Consider the following 14,767-nt stretch of genomic DNA (forward strand, 5'->3'; position numbering starts at 1 on the left):
AAACAATACAGACCTATCGTAGTAGTTTTGGAATCTTATGATTAGTTATCGAGTTGGATCGCACGCACAGTTATTATTTTATGTATTTAAAAAAATAAATAAAAAAGGTCTGTCACTATGTATCGGTTCAGTATGAATCATGGATGCAGAAGCAGGTTCGTCCAAAAAGAGACAAAAAACTTACTATTTCCACAAAGAGTGGGAAAACAAGAGTTTTTGTTTACAGGAGTAATAGACAAGTGTACTTGCCTGATTTGTGGTGCGGGAGTTGCAGTTGGAAAAAATGTTATTTGATACAAATAATAGGAACATTTTACATGAAATATTTCTTCTGCAATAATGTTCTTATTTCTTTTGCAAACTACAAAGGTTAGAATATTTATTTTAGGAAATGTAGTTTTACTCTACAGTTTGTTGTTTCATGGACATGTTTAAAACTAATCCAGAATACACTGTAGCTTTAGCTCTACTACATCTCAGATCTGCACTTGCAGATGAGAATAGTCAATCCCAAGATTCACGTCTTTTAGAATTCTCCTTAAGGCGTATTTCTCATTCAGCATACCTGTCGGACTGGGAGAGGGGTGTTGATGGCTCCCTAGCTGCTATTTCTCTTTTTATTTCAAACAATTGCACGCCTTAAAATGACTTGACCTTCAGTGGTATCATGCAAAGCTAGCAGCTTTTTCTTGGCTGGTGAAGGTGCAATGTATGAACATTCGCAGAATATAGATAACTGTGCATTTTCTTACAGGAAATATGATTTATTCAAGAAACAGTAAGCCCAACAATAGTGTTTTAAAAAAAGAACATTCCGTTCTGGGTGCCAGAAGTCATAGCCAATATCTGGTCTTTATTTAGTTTAACAGTGCATTTGCTCTTTACAATTTAATAAAATATATTCTTAAATAAAAATAAACTGTCTTATACTCAATTATTAAAGTGAACATGTTAAACTCTCTTACATGTTTATAAGAAATGATTACATGATTTATGGGGCCAAGGAAAATTCACTGATAATTTAAACGAGAGCTGCTCATCTGTAAGTCATGCATGTTAACTGCACATTAATTAAGGTCCTAAAGACTGCAGATTTCAGTTTAGACTCAACCAAGGCTATACTATTAGCAAGTATCTATTATTTGGAGCAAACATTTAAAGGGTGTCTCAAAATTATATCCCTGTGAAAATGTATAGATTGATATTGCAAGAAATAACATGCTATACAAATGGAACATGTATGCTTTTTCTAATAAACACGCACCCTGTGCATGTTATTCTGCTTCAGTTAAATGGCAGAAGCTGTTATTGTTTCATTAGCCATTTGCTCTTTTCCACATCACAAGTTCTGCTTTCGAAATGGTTAAGTATTTTCATAAACTCCAGTTATGTTAAAATATCTTTATAACCAGTTCCATCTTCTGCCTAATTACAGCTGACACACATAATGTGAATATCGCTAAATGGTGACTAAATAAATATGCTTGTTAACACTAAAAAAGGTGTTAGAACCTTATCATTGGATTAATCAAGGAAGGTGGCAGGTGTTTATTGGTAGAATACATCACATGATGTAGTTTTCCACATCCTATATGGTAATATAAGGGTGCATATAACGATATTTTCAGGGGCGCAGAAGCTAGAGGGAGAAAAAACATTTGTTGCGCAGAAAGCCGTGGGCAAGAAAAACCATCTGATGCACAAAAAGCCATGGTAGCATAGACCAGCATCTGTGTCGCCTTGGAGCTCACAAACCACCTGCTGAGACCTCTAAATTGACCTGTAGCTCTGTTGTGCAGAAATACCATCTCTGTACCAAGACAGCTCAAAAACATTACCAAGTGACTCCTGTTGTAAACTGCATGTATTGCATTTGATTTGCTTTTCTTTAAGAAACAATTTCATAAACAGAGTGTAATCATTAAAAATCTGTGTTTGTGAATGCTATTTTTGTATCCAATCATTTTACTTACCTATAGATTCTTTGGCAAGGAATTAATATCTGGCTTGCACTACCAGAACATTTTTTTGTATCTCTTGTGCTGCACTTGCAAACACATGTTGCTCCAAAATATTGTTTTCATCTGCCTTGTCACATAGGTGGGGCTCTGTTTCTGTCATGAATTGACCATATTTGAGTAGCATTCATTATGTATCTTTCATTACTGGCATAATTTACCTTTTTTGATTACCATACTATTCCCTACCATGAATCATTTAAACTCACAAAGAAATGTTGTGGTGAATATTCAACTTAAGGGATTGTGTGACAGGAACTGGTGAAGCCCCATGAACAAGAGGCCCAAAAGATCCATCGAAACCTGGCTTAAACTTTGATTAGGTCTTATACTTTGATTAGGTCTTGTTGGCAAAATCTCAGCATCGGCTTTTCAATTATGTGTTTAGTAAACATAAATCTATCAGGGTAGACTACACTATGTAAAACCATTTTTGTTCCTGGGTAGTAAGTGTTATTTCCTAATTGCTTAGGCCTCAAAAGTATAGAAAATGGCTATTATTCCCCACAAACTTTGCTTTTGTGACCAGGACAGTGATATTTCAAAATATCACTATTTCCAATGGGAAAACGGGCAAATGACTACAAAAGATTTAGAAGTGAGTAGTTTTTCGAGATTTACGATTATACTTTTGTAGTCATTTTTGTATTACTTTAGTATAAATACATGTTAATTTGGATTCATGTTGTTTTTTTCTGACTTTATGTGAACGAAAAGACACACATTTGCCCGTTTTCCCATTGGAAATAGTGATATTTTGAAATATCACTGTCCTGGTCACAAAAGCAAAGTTTGTGGGGAATAATAGCCATTTTCTATACTTTTGAGGCATAAGCAATTAAGAAATAACGCTTACTACCCAGGAACAAAAAAAAAAAAAACTTGTTACACGGTGCTATAGAGACAAAAAGCTTACTATGAATAACCGCCACGACCACAACCACAACCATGTAACAAAAACAGTTTCTACATATTATAAATGTACAGCTTTTCATCCCAGAATAATACATGTGTAATATTTGGCTTATAATTTAGCTTGCTATTTATATTTTTATCAAGTATATTTATATCAAGTGGCAAGTAGCAAAATACGTCCTTTAATCCAGCTTCAAGCAAACAATTTTCCATGGGTAAAAAACAAACCCTTTTTGCAGTCCTATGTTGTTTGGGAATAACCACATCTACTTGTAAAGTACAGGAATAGCACCCCTATTAACAATACAACTCCCCTTTTCCCATCAACCCACTCCACAGTGGATACCTGGAGAATTGTTACCTGCACTGGGATCACAGCACCTTGTGTGAATGACCCTGGCCTCCGGGAGGCTGTTTTACACCATTTGTTTATAGCTTAACACACTCCGCATATTCTGCAATATTAGATCTGAGAGATCAGGTCCTACATGTAGCAAAAAAGGATGCCAAATCCTGTGGAATTGTACTTTTTCTCCTCAATATGTTAAAAATTCCAGGTGGGAGTATACTGTAAATAGCCTTATACCATTGCAGAGTCGTAGGTGGTCTGTCCAAAGTCCAATTTGTTAGGACACACTTTCTAGCCATTGCTAGAAGACCTCCTATGAACTTATCCATCTCAGTGTACATTCATAGGAGCTCCTAAGATAAGCACAAGGGGTCATTTTCAAATGGTAAACCACATATAGCTCTAATATTGCTACCTATTTTATCACAAAGGTGTTTTATAGAAGAACAGGACCAGATACAATGTTCATCTGTCCTAACTGCCCATCTATAGTATGACACTTGTGGATTGAATTTATGCAATTTCTGTGAAGTGATATGCAATCTTTGATTATTTTAAATTGTCCTTCCGTTATTTGGTTAAACGTTAAAGTTTATCCAGTGTGTACCCCTGTGATTTTAGGAACATGTATGATATTTCAATAGCACACTATGAAATTGGTGGTTATGCTTGCATGTTAAAGCCTTTTGATACTATATAAAATGTGGAGTACAATTATTGTTTACTATTTTTTCTGTGCTTTTCTTGTAAAAACAAAAGCAAATATTTATATCAAATAATGTATTTAAATATATTGGCATCAGGCTCCTTTAATCTCTCCTGTGTGCACTGCTAAGATCATCAGTTATTTTTTATCAACTATACGAGCAACTTATCAAAGAAGATAATACACAGTTTGCTTACTGCACAGGAGCACAGCTTAATTTGTGGAACTGGAAAATGGAGTCCACTGTGGTTTGACAGCTGTAATGATAATTTCATGCTAATTATCTATAATTAAACTATATCCCATTTACATATTTTCTACTCTTAAAGCATATTTAATAAGATACAACATTTTCACATGATACCCCAGCAAGAACACCTCAGACTTGGACTCTTTACTCTTTAGTTAAATAAACAAAAAAAACAAATAAAAAACTGCATAAACCAATCCTGAAGTATTGAGGTATGTGTGCGAAAGTAAATAAAATGCAGTAAAATGTACAGTAAACCAGTATCTGCATTGCACAGTCAATATAAACATCTACACCACACTGTTGTTTATAGACACTTTTCAAGGGGGCAGTAATAATAATTTTTTGTTTATAACACCTTCTATAATTATAACCTATTCTGGCCTCCACCTCATTGTACGTAAAGTAAGTTGTTCTGCCTAGCCTAAAATATTTTTGCAGGAATGTCATGTGATCTTGCAGTGATGAGCCTATAGGCAAATAGTTTACCAGTTTTATGTTATTCATTATCCATGGCCTTCTTGATACAGTCTAGGTCTGACAAGGCAGACAAAAATATTTACCTTTTTCAGCTAGCAATTCTTTAGATGTTGTCATGGCTGGCATTGCTAGCAATAGGAAAAGATGACGAGAACAACATAGATTAAAAACAAAAGCAGATGAAAACAAATAAATAACATGGTGTTATACAGATGCGTGGTCTGCAGCAATGAATATGTTTTAGAATTTAGAGTTGGATTCCTCATTCATAGTACACTGTCCTTTATCAAACAGGGCAATTAGGATAAAATGCCAATATTTTTGTTTAGACATGGAAAAGCCAGTTGTGTCAAAAGCAAAATTCAGCTTAATACCTGATGATTTCAAATGATCACAGCACATCCCTTCCCAATGTATTCAACTAAATACTTTCAGTGTTTGGTGACCTATAGGAACTAGATTGATCATCCCTAGCTATGCTACAGATCATGTACTTTTCAAATCTGTATTTACTGTGATCAGCTGCAGTGAAATCCTAATGAGAACATATTTTTGGTTTCATTTGTTATTTTGAGCTTTATCTAATCCTTAGCTCTAGAACGTGTTTCTTTAGTTAGCAGTGGGCAAGTTAGCACCACAGTAAAATGTGGCTTTATTAGCAGTATGGTGTAACAGATTCTACTACCGCAACAACCTTGCTCCTGTGATATCAGGATCAAATACATTATCACATGTATACTAAAATCATAAATAGAAGTCAATGCAACTTTTAAAACATCTAGGATTGATTATTGCAGTGCTCTTTTTTCTGCTATTTATCTGATGTTTTTTCTCGATTGCAGCTTGTGCAAAATGTGGTTGCCACAGTTTTAACTAGAACAAAAAAGTATGAACACATTAACCCTGTGTTAGCAGCCTTATATTGGCTACATGAATGGTTTAGGGTTTATTTGAAGCTTTTAACTTATAAAGTTTTAAATGGCCTTACTCAAGATTCAGAAGAACACAGGCAGTACAGCATTCAGCTATAAAGTCCCTAAACTATGGAATGAACTATCTAGATCTGTAGGCGGCAAGTATAGCTTATAGCGCAATCGTGGTATAATTATACATACATATATAATATATATATATATATATATATATATATATATATATATATATATATATAATTATATATATATATGTAGTCCGAGCGTGCCTCTTACCATATAGAGGCAACTTGCCTCTTACCACACAGGCTCGCACGGGTTCTTCTCCCTTCAAAGTCACGACCCAACACACAGGATTGAACAGAACAGCGCTCACGCGCACTTTTAATAAACAAAATGAAATAAACAAAAACAAACACCTAGCTCCTATTCGGAGCACTAACTAAACATTCACCAGGAACCTAACTACTATCCCGGACAGCTAAGCTGTTTACCGGTACCCAAAACATCAAACTTTCACAGGTTTCACACAATACCTTACTTTGAATACGACTATATATATATATATATATATATATATATATATATATATATATATATATATATAGTATATATATATATATATATAGGCTGCAGTGCAAAAGTCTTAAGACATGTTAATTCTTCTACTATTAAAAAGAGCATTATTTACTAAATAAGCCTCCACCTTCGGAGGTGGTAGTGTTTTCTACTATTATAACAACCTTAAGTGAAAAGGTGTGGTATCCAAAGCATAATCAACAAGTACAGAGAAACATCATCTGTAATTGACAAACCCAGGACTGCAAGACCCAAAAAGCTGTCTAACAAGGATGTGCAATACTTGAAGATAATATCCTTAAGGAATAGAAAGAAGGCAAGCATTGAATTGACAACAGAACTGGCAGAAGGGAAAGGTGTCGCCCACCCATCAATAGTCCAAAACATCTTTGACCATTGTTCCATAGTCCAATTTCTGTGTTATTCTGCATATTTTAGCCTTTCAGTCTTGTACCCCTTTCTTAATTGAGGTATTCTTACTGCAACACATCCTTTAAGTCCTGATTTCAAGAGGGACCTTCGTCACCCATCACTCCCAGACCTGCACCCCCTCGAAACCCAATGGACGACCTCCCACCAAAAAAAAGGAGAACAAGGTCGACCCCAGCAAGGTTAGAACAGGGGCCCCCTTTCCAGTCTGCTACCGTTACCATGAGGTCGGTCCCATTGTCCCTTATTGATACTTCTTTTGAGAGAATTGAGATAACATACTTCTTCCCTACCTCCACAGAGTTCAACTGGGTTTTCTACCTTTGAGCTGCTGTATGGGAGACAACCCCAAGGTTGAAAAGGAAAAGTTGAAAAGGAAAGTTTTGAGTGAGGAAAAGAAGGGTTCAATTCTGGTTTTACTGGCAGAGGGATACAGTAAGCGTTGGGTTGCTTCCATCCTTAAAATTTCAGACGGCGGTTCATAAGAACAAGGTCAAGCAGCACACATTGAGGACAAAAAAGCTACAGACCAGCAGAGGGTGAAAACGACTCTCCACTGACGGGGATGACCGACAACTCATTTGAATGTCACTCAGCAACCGTAGGATGACATCAAGTGACCTACAAAAAGAATGGCAAACGGCAGCTGGGGTGACGTGCACGGCGAGGACGGTTCGAAACAGGCTCCTAGGGGCAGGGCTGAAGTCGTGCAAAGCTAGAAAAAAGCTCTTCATCAGTGAGAAGCAAAGAAGAGCCAGGCTGAGGTTTGCAAAAGACCATAAGGATTGGACCGTAGAGGACTGGAGTAAGGTCACCTTCTCTGATGAGTCCAATTTTCAGCTTTGCCCAACACCTGGTCGACTAATGGTTAGACAGAGACCTGGAGAGGCCTACAAGCCACAGTGTCTCGCACCCACTGTGAAATATGGTGGAGGATCGGTGATGATCTGGTGGTGCTTCAGCAAGGCTGGAATCGAGCAGATTTGTCTTTGTGAAGGACGCATGAATCAAGCCAAGTACAAGGTTGTCCTGGAAGAAAACTTGCTTCCTTCTGCTCTGACAATGTTCCCCAACTCTGAGGATTGGTTTTTCCAGCAGGTCAATGCTCCATGCCACACAGCCAGGTCAATCAAGGTGTGGATAGAGTACCACGAGATCAAGACCCTGTCATGGCCAGCCCAATCTCCAGACCTGAACCCCATTGAAAACCTCTGGAATGTGATCAAGAGGAAGATGGATGGTCACAAGCCATCAAACAAAGCCTAGTTGCTTGAATTTTTGCATCAGGAGTGGCATAAAGTCACCCAACATCAATGTGAAAGACTGGTGGAGAGCATGCCAAGACGCATGAAAGCTGTACTTGAAAATCAGGGTTATTCCACCAAATATTGATTTCTGAACTCTTCCTAAGTTAAAACATTAGTATTGTGTTGTTTAAAAATGAATATGAACTTATTTTCTTTGCATTATTCGAGGTCTGACAACACTACATCTTTTTTGTTATTTTGACCAGTTGTCATTTTCTGCAAATAAATGCTCTAAATGACAATATTTTTATTTGGAATTTGGGAGAAATGTTGTCAGTAGTTTATAGAATAAAACAAAAATGTTCATTTTACCCAAACACATACCTATAAATAGTAAAACCAGAGAAACTGATAATTTTGCAGTGGTCTCTTAATTTTTTCCAGAGCTGATATATATATATATATATATATATATATATATATATATATATATATATATATATATATATATATATATATATATATATACAGTGCCTTGCAAAAGTATTCAGACGCCTGACCAATTCTCTCATGTTACTGAATTAGCTGGGGATGATCAATCTAGTTCCTATAGGTCACCAAACACTGAAAGTATTTAGTTGAATACATTAGGAAGGGATGTGCTGTGATCATTTGAAATCATCAGGTATTAAGCTGAATTTTGCTTTTGACACAACTGGCTTTTCCATGTCTAAACAAAAATATTGGCATTTTATCCTAATTGCCCTGTTTGATAAAGGACAATGTACTATTAATGAGGAATCCAACTCTAAATTCTAAAACATATTCATTGCTGCAGACCATGCATCTGTATAACACCATGTTATTTATTTGTTTTCATCTGCTTTTGTTTTTAATCTATGTTGTTCTCGTCATCTTTTCCTATTGCTAGCAGTGCCATCCATGACATCATCTAAAGAATTGCCAGCCCCTGAAAAAGGTAAATATTTTTGTCTGCCTTGTCAGACCTAGACTGTATCAAGAAGGCCATGGATAATGAATAACATAAAACTGGTAAACTATTTGCCTATAGGCTCATCACTGCAACATCACACGACATTCCTGCAAAAATATTTTAGGCTAGGCAGAACAACTTACTTTACGTACAATGAGGTGAAGGGCAGAATAGGTTATAATTATAGAAGGTGTTATAAACAAAAAATTATTATTACTGCCCCCTTGAAAAGTGTCTATAAACAACAGTGTGGTGTAGATGTTTATATTGACTGTGCAATGCACATACTGGTTTACTGTACATTTTACTGCATTTTATTTACTTTCGCACACATACCTCAGTACTTCAGGATTGGTTTCTGCAGTTTCTTATTTTTTTTTTTTTTTTATTTATATATATATATATATATATATATATATATATATATATATATATATATATATATATATATATATATGCCTTGCAAAAGTATTCAGACCTCTGACCAATTCTCTCATATTACTGAATTACAAATGGTACATTGAAATTTCGTTCTGTTCAATATTTTATTGTAAAACACTTAAACTCAAAATCAGTTATTGTATGGTGACATTAGTTTTATGTTGGGAAATATTTTTAATAAAAATAAAAAACTGAAATATCTTGCTTGCATAAGTATTCAACCCCCACACATTAATATCTGGTAGAGCCACCTTTCGCTGCAATAACAGCTTTAAGTCTTTTTAAGTAAGTACGTACCAGCTTTGCACACCTTGTCGGAGTGATTTTTGCCCATTCTTCTTGGCAGATTTGCTCCAGGTTGTTCCGGTTGGTTGGACGACGCTTGTGGACCGCAATTTTTAAATAGTGCCACAGATTCTCAATGGGATTGAGATCAGGACTTTGACTGGGCCACTGTAGGACATTCACCTTTTTGTTCTTGAGCCATTCCAGTGTTGCTTTGGCCTTGTGCTTAGGATATTTGTTCTGCTGAAATGTGAATTCCTCCCAAGCTTCAGTTTTTTAGTGGACTGAAGCAGATTTCTTGCAGTATTTTTCTGTATTTTGCTTCATCCATTCTTCCTTCATTTGTAACAAGATGCCCAGTCCCTGCTGATGAGAAGCATCCCCACAACATGATGCTGCCACCACCATACTTCACTGTAGGGATGGTGTGTCTTGAGGCATGGGCAGTGTTAGGTTTGCGCCACACGTAGCGCTTTGAGTTTTGGCCAAAAAGCTCTATCTTGGTCTCATCTGACCACAAAAACTTTTCCCACATCGCAGCTGGGTCACTCTCATTCTTTCTGGCAAACTCCAGACGTGCTTTCAGATGGTACTTTTAGATGGTACTTATATTTCCAATATCACCACGCCACAAGCTGTTGAAGCCACTTGCCTTAGCCTTGTGGTTGCAATGCACCTGGGCCGTGGTGATATTGAACTGTGTCACACACCATGTCATGCCTTATTGCTTACACACACACACACACACACACACACACACTATATATCTATATATATATATATATATATATATATATATATATATATATATATATATATATATATATATATATACAGTATATAAACACACACGTATAATTAGGGGTCTCCTTAAATTGCGGTAAATTTACATATATTTCACGGGTAGGCTGCGGAATAAAATTAGGATTTCACAGACCTGTTTAAACATTAAATAAACCTAAGTAGACAGCATTTCAGAACACTATAAAGCCTAAAAGTAATGGTGCTTGCTTCCTTACTAAAACAAAGTGCTGTCATCAAGGCAAGCATGCAGCATCCCCCTGCAGTTGACTTGCCCATACAGAGATTGCGTATTCTGCATCCACTTAATTGGTTGGAAGTTAAGGCAAAGCTTTGTCAAGTTATACAGATGTGGAAATCGATAAGAAACAGCCCCAAAACTAATTTACCCAAAGGCATCTGACATACTTTAATAAAGGCAATGTATGCAGAAAGTTCGTTTTCATGTTATTTGTCCCATCCAATAATTTATTTTATTAGTACCGAGTCAAAACAAAGAAAACGTGGCTATTTGGGTCTAAAATTCCAACTGCGAAAAAGTAAGCAGCAGGTTGAGGCGGGGTGGCTGTGCTAGATCGTTTTAGTATTGATTTAACTTGCAAACAGGAATACTTTTTGTCTGGGCTGACTTTCCAGTTTGGTTTCTGAAAGTTGTGTATTTTACGTTCTGTTCAGCAGCCTCTGTAGTAGCCTTATTTAATGTGTGATTCTGAAGCTAAATAGTTATCGATCGTATTTTCTCCAAAGACACATTCAGATATGCAAAACAATTACCTCAGTCTGCATGTAGTTTCTTTGGAAAATATCTTGAAATGATCATCAGCCAAAATATACTTTTTTTGTCGTCCATTTCTATTATTTTACCTCCAATGCTGAAAGCTAGATTTTTTTATAAATCAAAACAATGCAGCACCAACTTTTGTCCCACCCCCTACTGCACAGTACAGGCGGTAAAGACGCACTGATAGGCTGATTAAAACTTTGTTGTCATTTGAATAGTAAACAACAATGTTAATCGCTTTGGAGAATTATTTTTGGAAATGTTATTTGTGACGTTTTTTGTTTGTTTTTTGCTTAAGTACAATGCACACAGGACGGTAAAGGAATAAAAAAGGGCTATCTACAGAAGGAAGATACATAGTTTGCGTCGCTTGCATTGTGCAGTCGTTCATTTAAACCAGGTTTCTTTTTTCCCCTCTTCGTACTTGCTTGTATGCATCAGCTCCTAAAAGAGGTGAATTTCGTGGTGACCCTTCAATTTCACGATTTCCACAAAATCGCGATTTAGGTAGACCCCTAGATATAATGTATATAAAGTATATATAGTGTGTCTGCAATACTGTACCTGTGGTGCTGGGAGATGCTGCAGAGGTTTCTATGGATACTGTGGTTGTGGTTGTTGTGGTTTGGGGAGGGGTGGTTGTGGATGGAGACAAAGTTGTGGGAAAATCTGGTGAACAGGAAAACAAAACAAATAAAAGAAACCAGAAGGTAAACATAATGGCAAACATAAAAAAATAATTTAAAAAATGTGTTTAAATGTAAACAAATAATAAATGATAACAACACTGACATAAATATATAACAAAGTAAAAGACAAAATGTAGTCAACAAAGAGTGATACATGTTACCAAGTGATGTGATGCTGAATGAACAAGCTCAGAAACCCAAAATGTTTAAACACATTTCCAGAACTCATAAAGTGACCAGACATGTTTTGACATTATTTGGCAGTCCTAATGTTTATTTTTTCTATAATGGGTATTTTGGGCAGGGCTAAAACCATACTCATAACGAATGCTCGTTTAGACATGTTACCCTGCACACCCATATTATTGAATTATTCAACACTTGTATGTAGTGTATAACTATAATGCTGACATCTGTTTTCAGTTGTATTAGGCTGTGTTCATACTGGGTCCATTTACATGGTTTAGTCCGTACCTGGTATGGTCCAGTATGTTTGGTGTGAAGTATGTACAACAAAGTCCTCCTGGGAAATGAACCATATTGAGTAAACATAAAGAGGTGGTCTCGGTCCCTTTGACAAACACACCGAGTTTGGTTTGCTTGCTAAACGTCAATGTGAACTGCGGGACTCTTTAATATTTTATGTGTAGTTCATATTATAAGAAAGTACAGGAAAACATATATCAGGGGCTGTCCCAGTTTTCAACTTTCATTTTTTGTCCGGTCTGAAACAGTAAAATTGTCAAATCATTCAGATTTTCTAGTGTATTAAAAAACTCACAATTTTAGTACAAAACTGTATCATTGTACTTAGGAAGTTAATAGCAGAATCATTTATTAGGTTGTGTTAGCACCATTCAAAAATAAAATAAACAATTTTATAGATTATTTGTTTAATCATGCTGTTTAAACATGATTCTGTTTAAATGGTATAGATCTATTTTTATAGATCCGCAGCAGGATGAAGCGGCCCTTCTGCCTTACCTTCCAGTGTCTCCAGCTGTGCTGAAGAATAAGTGCAAGTTAGTTCTGTTCGGCTGTCTAATGTTTTGTTCTGTGCTTATTATTTTTACTTGTAAATTTATGCAATAAAAAGTCTGTTTAATACACTTTAATATGCTGTGTTTTCTATGGTTTATTTGAGACAACTTTTTAATTTGTGTAGGATCTTTACCTTTACAAGGTATAGCTCTGTTCTGACAAAATGTTATTTCAGTTACAATTTTGGTAACCATTTTGTTGCATGTTGAATATGATAAAGGGGCTTTGCTAAATGAGACGTTTCTCAATGACATAAAAAGTATGTGTGTGTGTGTGTGTGTGGCAGAGCAAAGCTCTGCCCTTTTTAAATTGGCAGGGATGGGGTTAATTTCCCCTACCTGCCTGGGTTTATTATGTTCAGGTGGCTGGGGTTGATTAGGTTAATTAACGATCAATCAGCGCCCAGCCACCTGACATAAAAGGAGGCCTCTGCTTCCTCATTTGGGAGGAGGGAGCTGAGGAAGCAGGTTGGTGTTTTGTTGGTTGTGATTTTTCAATTTTCTAAATCCAGTGAAGGCATTGCTCAGCCTGGAAACCTTTATTTTTACATTTTGCTTATTTGTCTTTCTTTTTGTGTTTCAGTCCTTTTATTTTGGCCATTGTGCCTTTTTATTTTTGTATCTATTTATAATAAAAGTATATTTTTTTGAACTGAAGTCTGTCTCTGGGCCTCTATCCACTCTCCAGCCTGCCACATTTGGTGTCAGAGTGGGATAGCGCCACCTAGAGGCTCAGAGCAGTATTTTTATTTTTTTTTTGGAATTTTTGGGATAATTATTTTTTTTTTTGAAAAAAAAAAAATGGGAAAGAAGAGCAGACAGCGGCAAAGACAGAACAAGCAGCAGCTGAAGAAAGGTAAGCTGCTGCAGCCACCGCTGGAGGACCCGGCTAGCCTCTTCCCTTGGTGTTCCTGGTGAAGGAAGGAGGACCATCGTTGGCGGTCCTGCCCAGATGTGCCACCGGCAAACTGGTGTGGCCGTTGTGAGGAGGACGGCCACAACTGGGCAGGATGCCCCTACAACCAGGCCCAGGAAGAGGTGCAGTATTCACCCCGGGCATCAGGGGCCACCCCACTACCTCCAGCACCACCACCTTCACCACCGTCCCAGGAGATCTGGGACTGGTTGATGCACCCTGAGGCAGACCTCGTCCACGATCTCTCCATAGTTATCAACATGCTGTGGCGTCGAGATGGGGAGAGGTGGGAACAGTGGGAGGAACAACACCACCCAGCGTCCTTCCCAGAGGTTGCCCTCATGGTGGTTAATTACCTGGTGGTAGCCATGGGAGATGCCCCAGTCACTCCAATAGGGAGGGGTGAGCCGCCTTCCCGAGAGCCAGAGAGGGGTGAGCCACCTTCCTGGGAGCCAGAGAGGGGTGAGCCGCCTTCCCGGGAGCCAGAGAGGGAGGAGGAGCTGCCTTCCTGAGAGCCAGAGAGGGAGGAGGAGCTGCCGTCCCCAGAGCCAGAGAGGGAGGAGGAGCTGCCATCCCCAGAGCCAGAGAGGGAGGAGCCGTCGCTCCCAGAGCCAGAGAGGGGTGAGGAGCTGCCGTCGCTCCCAGAGCCAGAGAGGGGTGAGGAGCTACCGTCGCTCCCAGAACCAGAGAGGGGTTAGGAGCTGCCGTCGCTCCCAGAGCCAGAGAGGGGTGAGGAGCCGCCTCTCCCAGAGCCAGAGAGGGAGGAGCCGCCATCGCCGCCTCCGCCACCAGAGGGAGCCGGGCCGCCGTCGCCACCTCCGCCGCCTCCGCCACCAGAGGGAGCCGGGCCGCCATCGCCACCACCACCACCAGAGGGAGCCGGGCCGCCGTCGCCGCCACCAGAGAGAGCCGGGC

The 14,767-nt window shown here is 38.1% G+C and overlaps 1 protein-coding gene across 3 annotated transcripts in view; it reads right to left on the bottom strand.

The window, feature by feature from the left end:
- The window catches only part of LOC121327955 (cell adhesion molecule 2-like), a 597,798-nt gene that overhangs the window by 18,812 nt on the left and 564,219 nt on the right, over nt 1–14,767 (bottom strand). For 2 of the 3 annotated variants that reach the window (XM_041272337.1, XM_041272336.1), the window contains one exon: nt 11,772–11,876. The exons of the other annotated variant lie outside the window; for it this stretch is intronic. In XM_041272337.1, the coding sequence (XP_041128271.1) occupies nt 11,772–11,876 (105 nt within the window). The remainder of the gene's footprint in view (nt 1–11,771; nt 11,877–14,767) is intronic. 3 annotated transcript variants of the gene reach the window in all.

The sequence above is a fragment of the Polyodon spathula genome, chromosome 15 (assembly GCF_017654505.1).
Source record: "Polyodon spathula isolate WHYD16114869_AA chromosome 15, ASM1765450v1, whole genome shotgun sequence".
Classification (NCBI taxonomy): domain Eukaryota; kingdom Metazoa; phylum Chordata; class Actinopteri; order Acipenseriformes; family Polyodontidae; genus Polyodon; species Polyodon spathula.